This window comes from Pristis pectinata, chromosome 37 (assembly GCF_009764475.1).
Source record: "Pristis pectinata isolate sPriPec2 chromosome 37, sPriPec2.1.pri, whole genome shotgun sequence".
In the NCBI taxonomy this organism is placed as follows: Eukaryota; Metazoa; Chordata; class Chondrichthyes; order Rhinopristiformes; family Pristidae; genus Pristis; species Pristis pectinata.
Window position 1 is genome coordinate 9,420,425 of NC_067440.1, and position 19,402 is coordinate 9,439,826.

Below are 19,402 nucleotides of genomic sequence, written 5' to 3' on the forward strand. Positions count from 1 at the left end.
GTGGAAATGAAACTAGAGTCAGCAACTCCTTTTCATAAAGGATTGAGGTTTGGCCATTCAAACAGACCCACAATTCACCCACATTATACCACCATTAGCAGTCCTGTCAAGCAGATGCATCAGCCAGAGAGGAAGTTAAAAATAGCACATGCCACCTCCCACGTCCCCTCCTCATCAAGTGCTTAACCAGCAGGTAGCAACTCCTTGGCTATGCAGACATGAAAGCCCTGCATCTAAAATATGCTCTCTGCTGGATCCATTAGTCTCAATGTGATCAGCAGTGGGAGGGAGGGGTAGGAAAGAAGAGAAAGTTACTGGATTTAATTTGTTGAGGTGACAATGGGAAAGAAAGTAGGAAGGGAATCTGGGGGGATAGAAAGCACTCAGCCAGGTATCTCACGACTGCTTAAAAACACAAGCTGGCAATTTCTCTCCTAACATGCAATAAGTTGCACACATGGACATGGTAAGTGGTAAGTATCAATCAAACCAGTTAGGGAGAAGGGCAAGAAAAAAAATAATTCAAATGTTGTACCTGCACCTCCAAGCAGCCAGAAACACACTGCATCCTTTCTCACTGACTTTGGCAAGGTGCACAAGGGAAAGGTTTGTGTCTAGTAGATTACCATTAGCTTTGGCTAGATCAACAGAATCCCATTATAACTGTCATTATATTTGCACTGAAACAGAATGAAGGGTGAGAGGTCAAGAACACATTCTTAATTCACTTTTAGAACCCGAGGTTTGTATCAAACACACCCCCAGGTGAAAATTTCAGTCAGTCTGTGGAAAGTCTCACTTTACCCTGACCACAATTATAGCTCCTGAAGCAAGAGAAAGATAACTGTTGGTAACAGGCAGCCTCCATTCACTCTCACTAGAATCCCAATGGATTTGAGAGACAAAATAGTGCAGCAACAAACACTGGTTGAGCAACTGCCCACCTACAACATTTTAACAGGTAACAAACATTTCTTGAGCTTAATTCCTTTATAAAGTTACTGATCACAGATGACCATCACATTACCCGGGGGGAGGGGGGACGAGTTGTTCCTGGAAAACAGTCTGTACAGCAACTTTCCACAACGCAAAAGTCACATCATCTGAGTGTGCACCAAGAAATGAGAGTCGAGGGGGGAGAAAACTAAACATTAATTCTGCAAGAACAAATTTTATTCCACATCTCAAATTTTTGGGTAGTGATTTGTGAATTCTGGGATGGTGAATTTCCATTACCTGAACAGGTAGGTATTCACAAATATGTACATATCACACGACACATTTCAAGAACCCCAAGTAGCTAAGCTGTCCTGTGGCTCCTACTATTCAGTTGTGGCATCATGCCAGCTTAACACCAGAATACGAAATCTTTGACTACACTCCAACCAAAGCAGATACTAATTTCCAATTCCTAGGCATGCTGCTTCCCCACAGGCCTTCCAAAATGTTGACGAATCACCAACAAGCTACTGTTAAAAATCACTGATCATCAGGACAGCTAGATGTTGAAGCATCTGCCCATCAAGCTGAATGTTCATTTGCAACTCTCACACAAGTTTGCCCCATAGAAACTCTGGTAAGAATAAGCTTTTCAGTCCAAATAGTTCCTTCACATAATTAGCAACTTTTTGTTTTAAAAAGATACCAATAACCCATCAACATCCTCTCTCCCCCTAAGTATGAATCACAAGCACAGTGATAAATTCTGTCTTCAAGCACAGACATTCGACATTATGCAATGAGTATCCCTTTGATCAACTTTTCTCTCCAGAATCTACTTTGTGCTGCAAATGTGAGCGTGTGTGTGTACAGGAGACCATTCAACACATGTCCATGATGCCAAAATAAGGCTAATCCAAATCATTTTTTTTAAAAAACTCATTCATTGAGCATTGCTGATGAAGCCAACATTCACCACCATCCCTTAAAGCAGTGGTGAGCCACCCTCTTGAACCACTGCAGTTATACTGGTAAAGGTACTTTCACAATGCTGTTGGATAGAATTCCAGCAATGATAATTTCCAAGTCAGGATGATGTACAGTTCGGAGGGGAACCTGCAGGTGGTGGTGCTCCAATAAACTCACTGTGCAGTTCTTGGCCCTGAGTTTTGCAGATTATGACAGACATATCACAGCTACACAGATCTGTAAACCTTCAGTATGAAGAACGCCTGCGGTTTTAAAAGGGAGAATTGAAAGCTCTCAAGACATCACAGCAGTAACTCCCTCAGCACTAACTCTGGGTACCCCAAACAATTTGATTACCTAATCAAGTTATGAATAACTTAGAGGAAAGAATGGAGATGAGGAAGAAATTAAAACCACACAATCACTTCTAAAGAAACTGGAGGAGAACTATACAGAGAAGGTTATCAAATTTGACAGCATGCCTGAAGGAGAGTGAGCCATGAGGCAAAAGGCTTAAGTAACTTAAATGCAGATTTCCATTGAGATTTGTAACTGAAAGGGTCCTAAAATGAATAGTATGGAGCAGTAACAAGACTAATCAGCGCTCTCTTTCTAAAAGGAACTATTTGAAGTGGGTACTTACACAGTCTCCCCCAGAGGCTCAGCTGGTTTTTTTTTTGTCACCTAGGATGGCGATAAGGATACTACAATTGGTCTCAGTATCACTGGGTGGGAGAAAAAAGAAAAAGAAAATTGGCAACAGGACAGTAAGCAACTACAAATAAGCAGATTGGCAATGAAGTATATTGTGGAGAAGTTAGGCAATAAATTGGAACAGAGAAGGCTAACTCAGCTGCAAACAATTATAAACAGTTTGAATAAGAAATCAATAAAATGAGGAAACAATTACTATTTTAAGATCCGAGGGGTATATTCACCAGGACCTTCAAGAGTGAAAACACATGACAGAACTGTCAAAAGTTGTAGCATTCTTTGCTTTATAAAGAGTGAAGAATTTATTTTTCTTGGAAAACCAATAGAAATCATTATTTCAAATAATGTGACTCTCCCATTACCTTATTGGGATCTTGAGAACATGATCAGGCTAGAGAAGTTTACAGGCAATATCAATGATGCAAATCTAGAAAAAGTTTTTTTTTAAAGAAAGGTAGGTATGGGCACTCAAAATTGATACTGGCTTTGTTAATTCCCGGTACTGAATAGTTTGGGAACAAATTGAATTTAAAGAATAATACTGCAAGTTTAATGCCCCAACAGAAACAGTAAGACAGATAGTTATCTGGAAAAAGTAGTAAACTGCATAGGGAAAGTGGATAATTCTTCCAGACATACAGCATAGATGAGAAAAGCTGAATGTAGAATTATCAGTAAGCTCACACCTCCCAATGATGTGCCAATTTCAGGATCCAACACTCACCCATGGAGAGCAGTCACTCAGACACAGTAACGCAATGGAATTGCAAAGCAAAAAGGAGTTATTGACTGGTTAAGAAAAAGCAGCAAAGAAAATAGCTTGTTGCCACCTGTCTGAAACAGACTCTAGTAAAGGTCATCCAGTTTCACTGTTGGCCTAGCACCAACCAAAATTGCTAGACTGATGATAAAAATACACATGTACCACGTCATTTCCTGATCCGATGACCATTAATCTTGAGTAAGAATCTCTCCCAGCCCATTATGTTCTTACTGGTTGATAAATTTGTGACAAACCTCCTGCCCATTTCCTAACTTAGCAGTAAGAGCATAACTCAAAGCAAGCCTTGTAGCACCAAGCAGCAGCACTCCCACCCCCAACTTCACCCAAGTCAGCTCCACCATTCAACAGTAGCTGATCCTATGCGTCAACAGCCTACAGCCAACATTATGAAGCATCCACCATGATAAGTCCTCTTAGAATATCTCAGTGAGATCATTTCCCATTCTAAACGTGTCTGTAGGTCAATGTTACTCACTCTCTCATGTAGCTCAACACATTCAGACCATATACATTGCAATTAAGTGATAACCAATTTATAATCACATTAAAATCTGCCAGAAGAACTTGCATGCTATTTTTGCTGTCACAGAAATCCCTTAATTACTCCAAAGCCATCACTTCACAAGAATTCACTGTTCTCCTTGAACAGTGCAATGTGTGCCATTAGCAATGGAATCTCCCCAGATAAATCAAGTTAATCCAGTACCGGCTTTCCTGAGCCCTACAACTAAGGAAGATTACAGACCCCAGTCACCACATGGACAACTAATGCTTAAGCACACGAATGGGCTTAACTGCTGTAACACAAGACCATAAGAAATAGAAGGTCATTTGGCCCCTCCTGCCTGATCTTTCATTCAGTAAAATCAAGGCTAATTCACCTTCACTTTCTTGCACTAATCCCTCATCCTTCAATTCCCCAATATCTAAAAATCTATCTTTGCCATTCACTTACTCAGTGATTGAGCCTCCACAGCCCTTTTGGGTAACAGATTCCAAAGAATCACCACTGCCTAGATAAAGAAACATGCTTTCTCCTTTCTGTCCTGAATGGCCACCCCTTATTTTGAGACTGTGACCCCCCCGCCCCCCCCCCACCGGCAAGCATCAGGGTGGATAACAGGAAACCTTTGTATGTTGTATTTCAAAAAGACATACAAGAAGCCACACAAATGGTTACTGCATGTGTGAAGTACACTGTGGAGCAACAGTGTACTTCTGTGGACAAGTTTTTAAACTGCATTTACTGCAAGGTAAATGGAATACAGAAATAAGGAAGTCTTCTATAACAGTAGATAATATACCTTTATTAGTTACATGTACATCGAAACACAGTGAAATACATCGTTTTGCGTAGTGTTCTGGGGGCAGCCTGCAAGTGTCGCCACGCTTCCGGCGCCAACATACCATGCCCACAACTTCCTAACCTGTACATCTTTGGAACGGAATGTGGGAGGAAACCGGAGCATCTGGCGGAAACCCACGCAGACACGGGAAGAACATACAAACTCCTTACAGGCAGCAGCCGGATTTGAGCCCAGGTCACTGGCGCTGTAAAGCGTTACGTTAACCGCTACACTACTGTGCCTGCAACAATTGTGTACAAATTGTTGGCAATGCCATACCTAGAGCACTGCATACAATTTTGGTTTGATTTAAGGAAGGACATTCTTGCATTGAAGGCAGTTCAAAGCAGATTCATTTTGATTCCTGGGATGGTGGGGTTGTCTTCAGAGGAACCAAGCAGGTTGGGTCTTTACCCATCAGACTTCAGAAAAATGACAGGTAATCTTACTGAAACTCAAGATTCTGATAGAAAATGATCCAGAATAAGGAGCTGCTCGTTTAGGATGGAAGTTTTTTTTTCTTGCAGAGGATCATACATCTTTGGACATTGCAAAACACTGCTCAAATTTATTTTTGAAGTAATGTTATCATCATGACGTAGGGAACTTGGAAGGATGTCCAACATATTGACAAATGAAAGGAGATGAGACAAAAAAAAAATCAGTAAATCAGTGTTGCTTGGCAGTGATATGGGAGAACAGTTTGATGCCGAATTTGGAAATATTCCTCCAGTGACTACAAACCCACTTGCCAGAAGATAGAAGGGGCTCAGCCAGATTTTTTAAATAGTAACCCCACCTACCTGGATTCATCTTGTCCAAATGACTGTGAACATGGATTCCTCCAGTTGTCAGTGGAAACGTTGAATTGAGAGCTTGCTTTATCTTCTACCACTAGAACTTTAATGCAGACAGTTCTCGAGATGGCCTTAGAATGCAACCTTTGAAAGTTGATATGGAGAGTGTGCCAGTGAAGCCCATGTATCCAGCATAGCCTGCAAACACTAGGGTCGTTGTCTTGATTATACTGTTAATGACCGGTTGGGACTAAATGACTCCAAGGATTTTTCTGAGACTAAACGTAGGAAGCTGGAGCTTCAATCTGATCCAACTGTCACAAGTGAAAAAGGGTAAAGAGGCCACAAGCCTAATGTGTGTTCAGGGCTAGTAATTTGTTGCTCCAAGACATACGAGGTAAGTTTGTCAAAAGTGATAGAGACTTCACTCATTTCTGTAATGCCGTCTGTCAAGGTTCAAGTTAGCGGAGAAGAGTCGAGATGGCAGAGGTCCAAAACTGGCCAGAGCTTCATTCTTGGTTCAGTTTTTGGGTGAAACGTTGATGACAAATTGGTGCATCCAGAGAACGTGTTTATCATGATCTGCAATTTATCAGGCAAGTTAGAGACGGATGTGGATTCTGCAAATAGATCTCAAATACTGAGCCAAATAAGACATTTTTTTTTACTCTAAAACTGCCTGATGCTGAACAAGTGCTGTCAAATTTGATTCAATCAAACCAGAATGATAGTTTTGAAAAGCACAGATTAAAGAATGCCTAAGATAATAGGCACCAAAATGCAGCCTTGCTCCATACCAATAAAAATATTTAATTCTCATTCTGCCTTCATTTCACATGGAATTCTTGGAATAAGGAGAATATCTTTTATTGGACAGCAAAAGTTAAACAGATCTTGTAGATGCCATTCCTGCTCATCACGTCAAAGACCTTTTGCCGTCAATAAATGCTACACAAGTGAGCTGTCTGTAAGTCATGGATTTTTTTCTTGTAACAAGCGTAGAAAGAACTCGTCAGTCCTGCTCCAAATTCACACTAGCTCTCGGGTTAAATTTTTCCAGCAAGAAATCAACTTTTCCAAGAGGACCCTTGCAAACATCTTGACGACCAGCAGATATAAATGGTAATGTAGGGCAACTATCTTTTTCATCTTTCAGATCCGAGGCATTTTCACTGCAGGTGCAGAGAAGTGCATGGCTCACATTTACCAGCTTCCTTCCCTTCCCAGACCTCCTCTGGCTTTAGAAGTTCTGGAAGTATCCAATTCAGATTAGTTTATTGTCATATACACCAGAGTGCAATGAAATTCCTTGCTTGCGTGAAGCTCAGAGTAAACAGTGTACAAGGTAATAATAAATACAAGAATGAACACAGCAGCAAGCATGAAATAACAGAATGGTGCAAAGATTGTTGTGTAATCTGTAGTAGTGCAAAAAGAAATGCTAAAGAGTGACACAATGCTAAAGTGACAAGATGATCACTACTTGGTATTTTCCCTGTCACCATCTCTTTAAAAGTATTTCCTATATCTTTGAGAGTTAGCATTTGGTCCAAATTCTACTTCATTGCAATCTGCAAAGGCAGCTGGGGAAGTGATTCAGCCAATTCAAACACATTAAGGTCCAAGAAATGCTCTGGTCAGAAAAGTCATGGCTCAGATAAATAATCAGTGATGCTGGCCAAGGTTAGCATGTGAAAGAAGTGAAAACCTCTTCCTTGCTCCTCTTCAAATAGTGCCAAGGGATCTTCTAGACATAACCACAAAAGAGGACGAAGCCTTTACATGGCTTCTTGTCTGAAAGATGGCATCTCAGACAAAGCAGCAGTCACTAACTACCCATATTTTATACTTAAGGAATGAAGCTGAAACCTACATCTTCCTTTGGATGAAGTATCAGAGCAAGGTTCTAGCTATTTGGTCACATACAAATAAAAGGCAATAAAACCTAGTCAAAAAGAGATGGGGAATTCTCCTGATGTCTAGCTAACATTTACCTCTCCGATCAACATACCAATGAAGCTGATCAGCTGATCTCATCTTACTCCTTTGTGGGAGCCTGAGTGTATTCAAATTGCCTGCCAAAAAGGCCTAGTATTCTATTGAGTGAGTCACCTCAGGATTCCCCAAAACCTTTGCAACACAACAGAACAAATCAGGAGTGGATTTCCCAAGTAAGGTCAAGTTGAGCTCTCGAATTGTATGGATGAACTCAACTCAATCCTACCAAGAGCAATCCACATTGATCATTACCCCAACCATCACACTAAACATTCCTATCATCCATCTATGGCATAATGAGACTGCAGTATGCAGCGCCTAGAAAATGCACCACCACACACAAGGCATACAGCAGCCTGACTTGCAAATATATTGCGATTCCACATTGTTGGATCAAAATCCTAGGACTCAAAGGTAACAGCTGTTCACGAAGGAAAGCAGCTCACCAGCACCTACCCCAAAGCAATTAAGGACAAGAAATAAATCCTGGCCTTGCTGACATCTTCTATCTCATGAACAAATGAAAAAAGCAAGGACTGTGGAAATGAGTGGTCATTATAGGAATCAATGACTTGGTGGTGGGGGGGAGGGGGGAGAAAGACGGAGGGGAAGGGTCATGGTAAATCACAGTTTGAGGAATGGAGGAAGCAAACATTTTTAAATAGAAGAATCCTAGTGCCCATCAACAGAACAAAGGCAGTTCAGATGCCCATACCATTCACAAGCCACGCTCAGTATTTACACAAGTCAAGTCAGATTTACAAAGCAAGTTAGAGCAAGTACCAACACCAGCTTGAAAGTACCATGGATCATATTTTAGCTGCAGCTAGAGGCAAGGCTACAAGGAACAGACACAAGAATAAAAATAGCACAAGTAAAAAAGAAACATAAAAGGTCATAAGTTGATACACATTTCACTTGGTCCAATTTCAACCATGGGGTACAAATGCATGAGTTACACTACTCGAGTAAAAAAAATGCTCCCACAGAAACAATTAGTAATTTGTACTAACTCCACACAAAACAATACTAACCATGACAATTCACAAATTTTCTTAAGAAGCTACATGTTGATCAATATGTAAACATCCCTATCTCCTCTACATGGCTTGGACTAATGGTTGTTAGCTGGTTATAATCCAAATTACTATTTGCACTGTTGTACATATTAACTGAAGTATTACACCAACAACTATGAGAGTTTCACTACAGGTGCTTTAGGACACGTGTGTTGACCACAGCTCATTGTGCAGCATTCTTTTGCCTCTCCAATTTAGAAGGCTATTGGCCTGAGTCTCAGCCGAGAAACACGAACACAAAACTCTAGACCGACAGTTTAGGGCAATACTTTTGGGATGAAACATTAAAGAGTCCCTATTCTCAGGAAGCCATAAAGCCTCGAACATTCACTACCTTGAACAAGGAAAGCTCTCTCGTGCCCCAGCCAACGTTTACAAATACTAAGGGGTTAGTACGCAAAACTGAATACGGGGTAGAATATCAAGTCATCATCACAATGAAGGGTGCAGGAGGCTCAAAGGGCAGAATGGCCTGTGCTTGCTGCTATTCCTGATGTTCTAGGATATGGAAGTTGTGAAGGACATTCTACAGATGCAAGTCTTTTTATTTACACCAGACTCCAGTGCCACAGATGACTGATGTCCTCATCACAAAGATTTGCTGAAGATAGCACAACAGCCAAGCAACCAAAGGGACTGTGGTGTAGTTACTTCATATACTGGGCTTGTTGAGAGGCGGAGAAAATAGAATCTTCTATACACCACTAATACTTGTCTTCTATAAACCAGGATTCGTCACAATACAAAGAAACCTCAGTGAAATCCCAAGGTCAACTGTGTAGCACAAAAGCAGAAAATGTAATATTGAAAGAGGGGGAGAGAAAAGAAACCGAGCTTCAGTTGTAATAGTCTGTAGGAGAAAGCCCAAAGGAGAGGACGTTCCAGTTCGAAGACTTGGAAGGAAAGAAAATGGTATTTTGCAGGCAGAACTCTATCTAAATACAAGGTCTTCAATCACTAGTCACCCACTTAAATTTACCACATCAATGGCCATGGGTCCATTAAAGTTCCCAGTGCTTAAGTTCCAAGGTGTCTACAATTGCAGCTGATGATTCGAAAGAGGAAATCGCACCCTCACAACCAAACATGCCAGCTGAAAAATTGGCTGTAAAACCACTCTCCAATTTTCCAAGCCAAGTACTTGCACACTGTTGTTATGCCTGCACTGATCATTCCTAACGTGAAGAGTCAAAGTGGCAAAGATCAGCTCAATTGTTAATCAATTTGATTTACATTATTAACAATTAACATGCTTTTCATTTCTAATTTCTCTATATATTACAGGTTACTCCAGGTTTGGGGCTCTGATGAACTGTTATAAACACATAACATTAATTCTTATTCTCTAAGGGCACTAACCGACCTGCTAAACATTCCCACATTTACTGAGTTCAGATTTCCAACATCTGCAATTTTTGCCTCCCTTATATTTTCTTAGATACAGGTGTTGATCACTCCTACTATAGTCCAGGAATTTTACATTTTGGTTCGAGTCCCCACAGCTCAATACATAAAAGTGCAACACAGGGGTATTAACAACATGACTCATAGGACCAAAACTGGACAGATTTCTCTAATCAGTTTAAAAATCAAACCAAGAGACTTCCAAGGCCAATAGTACAATAAAAACAAACGAAGAGCCCCCGGAGATTGGCTGTTTTTGGTCCAACTTTTTGGTCAAGTCACATTTTGCAGCAAAAATTGCCCAGTTTTCTTCTCAGCTTGCAATTCCTGAAATTTACAATCCACAGACACTTCCTTAAAATCTGCTTGCCAGTTGATTTCCTGGTTAACCCCGTGTTTCTCTAAACCAAATTAACACCTCAACATGTGGGACTGAGCAGGTCTGTTAACAAAATGTGTGTTATTTTGTTAAATAACACCCTCCAATATTCTTCTCTCAGGAATATAGTTTCTGCAGGCACCAGATATTGTGCCTATACAATAGAAACAGCCTCCTGAAATCAGGCAAGAGAAAACTCCAACCCCAGCTAATAGGTCTGAGATGTGATCTTAGAGAGTTTGCTATGGATAAGCAAACAGCACTTTCACTTGAGAAAAAAAATTGAAGGACAACAACTGAGGAGTCCCCAGAAAATTAAAAAACACTGAGAAGTTTCTTTACTCAGGGTGTGTCAAGCATATGAGCGTGCTTGTGTGACAGACAGCAGTTGAGCAGAATGGGTGCATTTAAGGGGAATCTGGATAAACCAAAAGAGAAAAGGGATAAGCTGATGAGGAAAGATGAGAGGAGGCTCAAGTGCAGCAGCAGAAATTGATTGGGTGGGCTGTGAATTCTGTTTGGGTGAGCAAACCAGTGTGAAGCAGACGTCAGATTGTGACATCCCCACACTGGTTCATCTTGCTTAACGTTTTGATGCATACATACTTTGGTCTTTTGTTTTAAACCTTACTTTGAATTCGTGTGATTTTGGAATATGTAACTCAATTGCAAAATAGTTTTCAATCACTTTAAATAATATCCCAAAATGCAATTGTGTAACACTTGAATAATAACAAGTTTTAAATAAAATCACATTAGTAACTATTCAAGCCAAAGTTCATGAAAAATCACATAACCTGTTCAGCAGATAAAGCTATTTAACTTTTAACAGTAATCCAACATTCTACAGAAGCCTGAAGTCAGCTCTGGTACACAGTTAAGAATAGGATCAACATTAATTTTCTGCGAAAACTTTATGGAAAAGAGAACAAGTTTCTGGTCTGATTTTTACTTAACTCTTCAGTTTTCTCACTTCTCATTGCCACTTTCAAGAAAAGCAATTTTACACTATTCCTAAAGAGCCAGAGAATAATCCCACATCAACAACTGTTTGGTACAAAGTGGCCAATCTTTATCAAGCTTCTGAATGATACTTCAATAGTCACAATTGCATCCTGTTCTCACCCAGTAACTGTGCAATGAGCATGTTCAGCAAAGAAATTAGAAATATAAGCAATGTATAATAGGAAAACACAAACAGGAGCTGGCTCTTTAGATTATCCCACCTATTTGGCCACCCCTTAGACATTCCTATGACGTCAAGGTTGCTTGCACTCTGATTTTAAGGTGTTAAGGCCAACGAGGGAATCGCAAATTCTTCCAGGGATGGGACAGGAGGGTGGGTAGTTTGTGACGTGGTACACTCCTTCCGCTACTTACACAGGGCTTCTGCATGCCACCAATTTACGTCCTCATGGTTCACAACACAAGGCGACAGTGGCCAGTCGATTGGGGCACGATTTCAGACCCAATGAGGGACTCCCATCTGGGCTGACCGCTTTCTGAGAGTTTACCTTTGTGAAAGTGGATCTGACCTGCCAGCATGGGATGGGGGTGGGAATGTGCCTTGGTGGTACTTGATGAAGGGGTGGCAGTGGAGGGCTGTTTATCAGAATAGAGGCCTGTGAATGCCGCACGGATCGGTCACCTGTCGTTTGTCATATATATTAGCAGTTTGGATGAGAACGTCGGTGACATGATTAGTAAATTTGCAGATGACGCCAAATTGGTGGCATGGTGGACAGATCAACTGGGAAAGTGAGCAAAGGAACGGCAAATGGAATTTAATTCAGACAAGTGTAAAGTGATGCAGTTTGGGAAGTTAAATCAGGGCCCTGGGGAGTATTGTAGAACAGAAAGCCCTACAGATACAAGTCTACTGAAAGTGGCAACACAGATAGACCAGATGATAAAAAAGGCATATATAACACTTGCCTTCATTGGATGAGCCATGTAAAGAGTTGGGACATCATGATACAGCTGTACAAGACATTGGTGAGACTGCCTCTGGAATACTGTGTGCAGTTCTGGTCTCCATACTATAGGAAGGATGCGATTTAAGCCAGAGAGGGTGCAGAAAACATTCAAAAGGATGTTGCTGGAATTGGAAGGCTTGAGTTATAAGGAGAGACTGGATAGGCTTGGACTGTTTTGCCTAGAGCAAAGGACGCTGAGGGGTGACCTGATAGGGGTTTATAAAATTGAGAGGGATATGATGGATGATCACCATCTTTTTCCCAGGGTGAAGGAGTAAAGCTATAGGGGAGACAGGAAAGATTTAAAGGGGACCTTAGGGGCAAATTTTTCTGCACAGTGGATGGTGGATAAATGGAACGGGAAGTGGTAGATGCGTGTATAATTACAACGTTTAAAAGATATTTGGACAGATATGTGGATAGGAAAGGTTTAGAGGGACATGGGCTAAATGCAAGCAGATGGGACTAGCTCAGGAAGGCACTTTGGTCAGCATGGACGAGTTGGGCCGAAGGGCCTTTATCCATGCTGTGTACTCTATGATTATTGCCATTTGCATAAGAGTTATAAAAGTTACATTACCCTCTGCATGTAGAAGCATTTGCGAACTCCATGGGAGACCTAACTCTTAGTTTCTCGACTCTGCCTTTATTCTCAAACTTCCAACCAGGAGTAACAGCTTTCCTCAATATATCAGGAACTTTCATCTAATCTTCTAATCTGTGATTGTCATTGTATTTTAATCTTTAGAATCCAAGTATCATCCTGGTAAACACACCACACTGAAAGGCCATGGTATCCCTTCTACGGTGTGGTACCCAAAATTACTCTCCATACTCACAGCTTGGTCACGCAGCTCAGGTGCTAACAGTGAATCCTTGGGGCTTGCAGGATGCATTGCTACTTGCATTCACATCTTCAGAGTCTGGTTTTAGGAAGGGGTAAAATTTTAAAAATAGACTAAAAAGGGAAAAATATAAAGCTCCCTGCCTGCCCAAGTGAAGGCTGCCCATTTCTTCTTTTTTTTTGTGTATATAGATGACAGCACTTCATTCTCTATTTTACACATTTTTCTTATCACCACCCCAGCTAAAGGATTAACCTGGCTTATTCTCTGCCCACACAACTCAGCCGCTAATTGAAGTTTCATAAAGGGACAGGCCTAAAAGTTCTCTCGATCCACAGAAGCTATTTTAAACACACGTAAAAGTGGCTCTAAAAATCAGAAATGAGACAAGAGCTTATGTGACAATGGAACACCAGTGAAGTTACTGCAAATGCAGATTTTGAGCCTGCATTGATTTTACTGCAAAATCTAGCCATATTTACTTACGTGTTTTTGTAGTTTACGTTTTAGTTCAGATATTGGTGGGGACAGCGTCTGACACGAAGTCTAGCGCTGGCAGCCATAGAGACTAGTGCATCAGAAGGTTGAGGATTATCAACTCTGCGTCCTTTTAGTTTTTGTTTGGACAGTATTCCAAGTGTTAATGAAACCTTTAAAAAGGAAACACACAATGCATGAGATGTGCTTAAACTCTTTGTTTCCACATGCTTAAATATATGAACATAATGCATTGGGTCCATGTAGTGTATCAGTATAATGGAAAGGAAGAATTAAAGCCCTTAAAGCTGTTCTCATGCAGCCAACTATCAGTGTTAAAAAGCATTTGCTGCTGTGACAATCCAAACTTGGAAAGACAATAACTTAAACTGAATGCTTTCAATTCAAGTGGACAGGCCATGAATATTTCACAAACTCCCATCACACGTTACTAAAATCCCACTGATTACACTGAATCTAAAGCTTTACTGCTACAATACAAACTGAATTTGAAACTGTTACTTACTGCACCACAGCCAGGAATAGGTTTGCAGAGTATTGTTCTGATGACTTGATGTCTCACCACCACCTAAAAGAAATAAATCTGTAAAAGACAAAAAAAAATTAAAGGTAGAGTTATTCCTACTGACAAACCAAAATAAGTGAAATAGGCAATAAGCATCACAAGCAATTTTATCAAGTGTGCCATCTTGAAGATTTTTGCTCTCCTGAAAGCACCAAATCACCTCAGGGAACAGTTGCACATCACAGATGTCTGCCCATCCTTCAACTGCAAGCTTAAGCACTGAATTTCAATTCCACCATAGCAGGCTGTCAAAGCCAAGCTGCTGGTGTTGGGGTCATTAGATTCAACCATGATGGCCAAAATAAATTCAGGTTGACCTCAGGTCAGTTAACATAGTACAGATCAGGAATCAGACTCAACACTATCCTAATTTGAATGGACAAGCCAACTACTGTGGGACTTTCATTATACAGCCCACGGTCCCAAGAAAACAGACGCAAAATGCGGCAGAATTGCTTATGCTTGTACAATTGTATCCCACTAGGAATTCACACTTCCACCATATAAGAAAAATAACTGTTATAGAGCAGGAGAATAGAAGGAAAAGGACTCCATGTTAGTGGACCCTATTGATTCAGTTATTCAAAGTCAGTGAAAGCTCAGATTGATATTAGGGTTCCCCTAATAACTGTAAAACTATGCCAACAGTATCTTAACATACACCAAATCCTGTTCATCCATCATATCCCTTTACTTACTGAACTAGACTTAGTTGCTTAACAGGAAAACCATTTAAAAATTCTCATCCTCATTCCCAAATTCCCAGATCCCCATCCCCTACCCTCCCTGGCCTCTGCTTTATCTGATTCTGGTCCCCTGAATTTAGCCCAACATTTCGTTCAGGTGCCAAGGCCCTGAACAAGGGAAACTGCTCTAAATTCTTTATCTTTCATTGCTCCTTAAACCCTACCATTAAACAAAGCTTTTAATCATCTGCCCTAATACTTCCATATTTGACAGTGCTCCTGGGAAAGTTTGCTTATTAGGTGCTATATAGATACCATAGCTAAAGGCAAAGCAAATGGGAAAGACGTTGATGGTATTCCAAAGCCACAAAAGGTCTTGACTGCCTGCAAAGAGCCCTCATAGTAAACACTACCAAGATTTTTTACTGCATCATCTCCCAGTGACACCTGCAAAGTAGGAGTGGGATGTTTCAAGTCTGTGACAACTCATGTCTCGCAGTCACATGGGATCATAGGGACATATGATGTTTTGTATCTGGATGATACATGCACCTATACCTCAGGATTTTACAATACATTGTTTAATTTTGGAGCATTGTTATAAATTGGGATCTGTGAAATGTGATGACAGCCAGAAAATTAAACCATAGTATCCAAATAGAGGCAACAGAGGGAGAAAATAAAGAGGTGGAGTGTGGAGGTTGGGGGGGGGGGGGGGGGGGGGGGGGGGAATGCTGTGATGTAGAGGCAGGAAAAGGAGGAAGAGGGAAGGAATTCCAGGAACCAGGAGAGGAGGAAATGCTGGGAAGTGGAGGGAGAGATGCCAGGAAAGGACAGGAGAGAAAGCTTAGTGAGGGGTCATTGTAAGGTTGGAGCTCATGGGTTTCTAATCATCTCCATCAATACCAATGAAGTCACACACTATGTAAATTAACTGCTCCTCTAAGTCAACTTGGTGTACATACATGCATGCATGCACAAAATCAAGCAGTCCACTTATAAGTTATGTGATATTCTGACTTCTCATTTGAGGTAAAGACATTTAGGCAACAGTCAACAATTCATCGACATTAAAAAAAACAGCAGCTGCTAGAGATCTTAAAAACTGAAATTGTCAAAAATTCTGTTGGTCAGGCAGCATCTTTGAAGCAGAACACAAAGTTAGCATTTTACATCAATGACCATCAGAATTAGTTCTGCAGAATACTTCCAGTGTTATGTTTACATTTCAATTTGGACAACTGGCCCATGTAAACAGCAACTGATTTCACTGGTTAAACTGAGTTAATGACACAATTTCAAACCTACAGCACTACACACAAAAATCTTGCTGGTCCCTCATTAACACAACAGGCAAAGAAACCATTTAGCTCAGATAGCCATTTTGCTATAGCAGTTTTGAAACCACAAAATCATTGTACGCCCACATAAAAACAAAATTAACTCAATAACATAACATTTGCAAAGTTTACTCGGCAATTACATTACACAAAGAAAATACATTAAACATACAAGCGTACTTTAACAATGGAACGATGCCAAAAAAATTAAAGTGCAAAACACAACTCTCAATTTTAAACAATGACCATCTACAGTTTATGAACTACTATTACCTGTTAAAGCACATTAAAGTTAAGCCAGCACTTTTTGTTTTATTTTTGAAGTATATCACGACACACAAGACAATAACAACGAAATGCAAGGAAGACATTTTTTGATCCCTTTCGGTTACTAAGTCTGGAACAGGCCCCACTATAGACAGCCTCAATTCTTCAAAACATTCCCCGAAGTGCACAAGACTGAAATCACAGAAATGTTTACCTTCCACAAAAGATCATTTCCCCCTTCTAACCCCAAGATATCAATCAAGGTCACACAAACAGAGAGGTGGGATCGAGATGCAAAGATCCCTCACTGTTGTTAAAAAGTCACAACTTAGACCTGCCCCAAATGAGAAAGAGATAGAAATACGGTGGGGACCACTTAAAATACAAGGGACAAAGGTCAGAGCAGAAAGGGTCTGCAGGCAGCCTGATTCAAAACCTATTTCAGTTTGCATAATAAAATAATGCAAAATATTACTTTAGAAATGGGGAGATCTTTTTTTTAAATTTAAATGCCCATTTAGAACTTGCAAAGTAACACAAACTGCCATCTGTTTGGATGTGGGAGAGGGGCTGTTTTTATTGGGGGGGGGAGGGGTTGTTTATTAATTATAAATGAAACATTGATGCAAAAAAAAAGCCTGGCATTTGACATCTCAAACAGTGAGAAGGCCCCTCACTGCCAAACAACTCTGGAAGCAGAGCTGCCACGTCCGTTTTCCATCCACCACTCTCCAAATTTACTGTGCGTTCATTTTTAATTCAAGTAAATGCAAACAGATTCATCTGGGAGGAAAATTATTGATTTTGAACGGCGGTTTGGGGCCGGGATTGTTTTTCCTTTCCTCTCCCCCCTGACAACCGGCTGCTTCTCCCTCCGATGGGCTTCGCTCGCTGGAGGGAGGCCTCGGGCTCTCCTGAAGACCGAGCGGGAGCCGCAGTCACTCGAGGCCGGGGAGACGCGGCGGGGCCTACCAGGGAACCGAAGGGGCGGAGCCGGGCAGCGGGATGAGGAAGGTGGAGAGTCTCGCTCTTTTCCCATCCGCACCGAGCCCGGGATGAGGTCCGGACGATGGCGGGTTACCTGGGATGAAGCAGGGTGGTCCGGGTCCGCCTCCGCCTCTCTCTCCCTTTCTTCACTCACACACACTGTCGCCGCCGCCGCTTCTCTGCGGATTCTCCGATTCTAAAATGGCCGCCGCGCACCCGCTCACGTGACCCCCGCGCGCAGCCGCCGCCGGGACCCGGATGTCGGCCGTCCCGGGCCACGTGCGGCGCGGGAAGAGGCGGCGAGGGGGGAGGGGCGGGGCCACCGGACCGGGTCCCCGTCCCTCGCCGCGCCCTCCCGCCCCGGACCCGGGTCCCCGTCCCTCGCCGCGCCCTCCCGGCCCGACCCGGGTCCCCGCCCCTCGCCGCGCCCTCCCGCCCCGGACCCGGGTCCCCGTCCCTCGCCGCGCCCTCCCGCCCCGGACCCGGGTCCCCGCCCCTCGCCGCGCCCTCCCGGCCCGAACCCGGGTCCCCGTCCCTCGCCGCGCCCTCCCGCCCCGGACCGGTGGCCCCGCCCCTCGCAGCTCCCTCCCGCCCCGTCCCTCGCCGCGCCCTCCCGCCCCGGACCCGGGTCCCCGTCCCTCGCCGCGCCCTCCCGCCCCGGACCCGGGTCCCCGCCCCTCGCCGCGCCCTCCCGGCCCGGACCCGGGTCCCCGCCCCTCGCCGCGCCCTCCCGGCCCGAACCCGGGTCCCCGTCCCTCGCCGCGCCCTCCCGCCCCGGACCGGTGGCCCCGCCCCTCGCAGCTCCCTCCCGCCCCGTCCCTCGCCGCGCCCTCCCGCCCCGGACCCGGGTCCCCGTCCCTCGCCGCGCCCTCCCGCCCCGGACCCGGGTCCCCGCCCCTCGCCGCGCCCTCCCGGCCCGAACCCGGGTCCCCGTCCCTCGCCGCGCCCTCCCGCCCCGGACCGGTGGCCCCGCCCCTCGCAGCTCCCTCCCGCCCCGTCCCTCGCCGCGCCCTGCCGCCCCGGGTCCCCGCCCCTCGCCGCGCCCTCCCGCCCCGGGTCCCCGCCCCTCGCCGCGCCCTCCCGCCCCGGGTCCCCGTCCCTCGCCGCGCCCATCTCAGCTTGGTGTTTCCCGCCTCAGCCTCCAGACCGGGATCTCCCGCCTCACCGTGCCCGCTCCAGCTCCAGCCCTCGTCCCTCACCGTGTCCGCTTCACCCCGAGGCCTCCTTGCACGCTGCCGCTCCCGCCCCCACCAAACATTTTCTCCCTCAGCCTGCCCGCTGCCGCCCGAGGCCTCCCCCCCCTCACCGTGCCAGAGCCACCAGAAGCTTTCTACCACACACTACAATCCGCAGTCTGTCTGAGAACCACCTCCTTCACATGTCGCACCCCAATCGCTTGGGCCACTGTACCTCTCCACCGTGGGGCTGCTCCCTCACCGCCCAACGCAGCCTCTGTCAGATTCTTGAGCCCACTTTAAGCTCCTTGTAAACCCTGACCCAGATGACATATAAGATAAGATATATTTATTAGTCACATGTACATCGAAACACACAGTGAAATGTGTCTTTTTGCGTTACTGAGAATATGCTGGGGGCAGCCCGCAAGTGTCGCCACGCTTCCGGTGCCAACATAGCATGCCCACAGCTCCTAACCTGTATGTAATTTTGGAATGTGGGAGGAAACTGGAGTGCCCGGAGGAAACCCACGCAGACACGGGAAGAACGTACAAACACCTCACAGACAGCAGCAGGAATTGAACCCGGTTGCTGGTGCTGTAATAGTGTTACGCTAACCACTATGCTACTGTGCTGCCCAAAAAATGCTGGGA

General features: G+C 43.8%; 1 protein-coding gene across 11 annotated transcripts in view; it reads right to left on the minus strand.

Annotated features, from left to right (window-relative positions):
• The window catches only part of LOC127586467 (GRB10-interacting GYF protein 2-like), a 90,463-nt gene extending 72,679 nt beyond the window's left edge, over window positions 1-17,784 (minus strand). For 2 of the 11 annotated variants that reach the window (XM_052044451.1, XM_052044449.1), the window contains exon 1: window positions 5,556-6,125. In XM_052044451.1, coding sequence (XP_051900411.1) covers window positions 5,556-5,565 — 10 coding nt within the window. In that variant the 5' untranslated portion in view covers window positions 5,566-6,125. Of the gene's footprint in view, window positions 1-535; window positions 681-2,551; window positions 2,634-5,555; window positions 6,127-13,224; window positions 13,309-13,716; window positions 13,881-14,233; window positions 14,312-17,667 lie in introns of those variants that run through there. The other 9 variants (XM_052044452.1, XM_052044455.1, XM_052044453.1 and 6 more) reach the window with 9 other exon arrangements.
• Window positions 17,785-19,402: the final 1,618 nt, after the last annotated feature.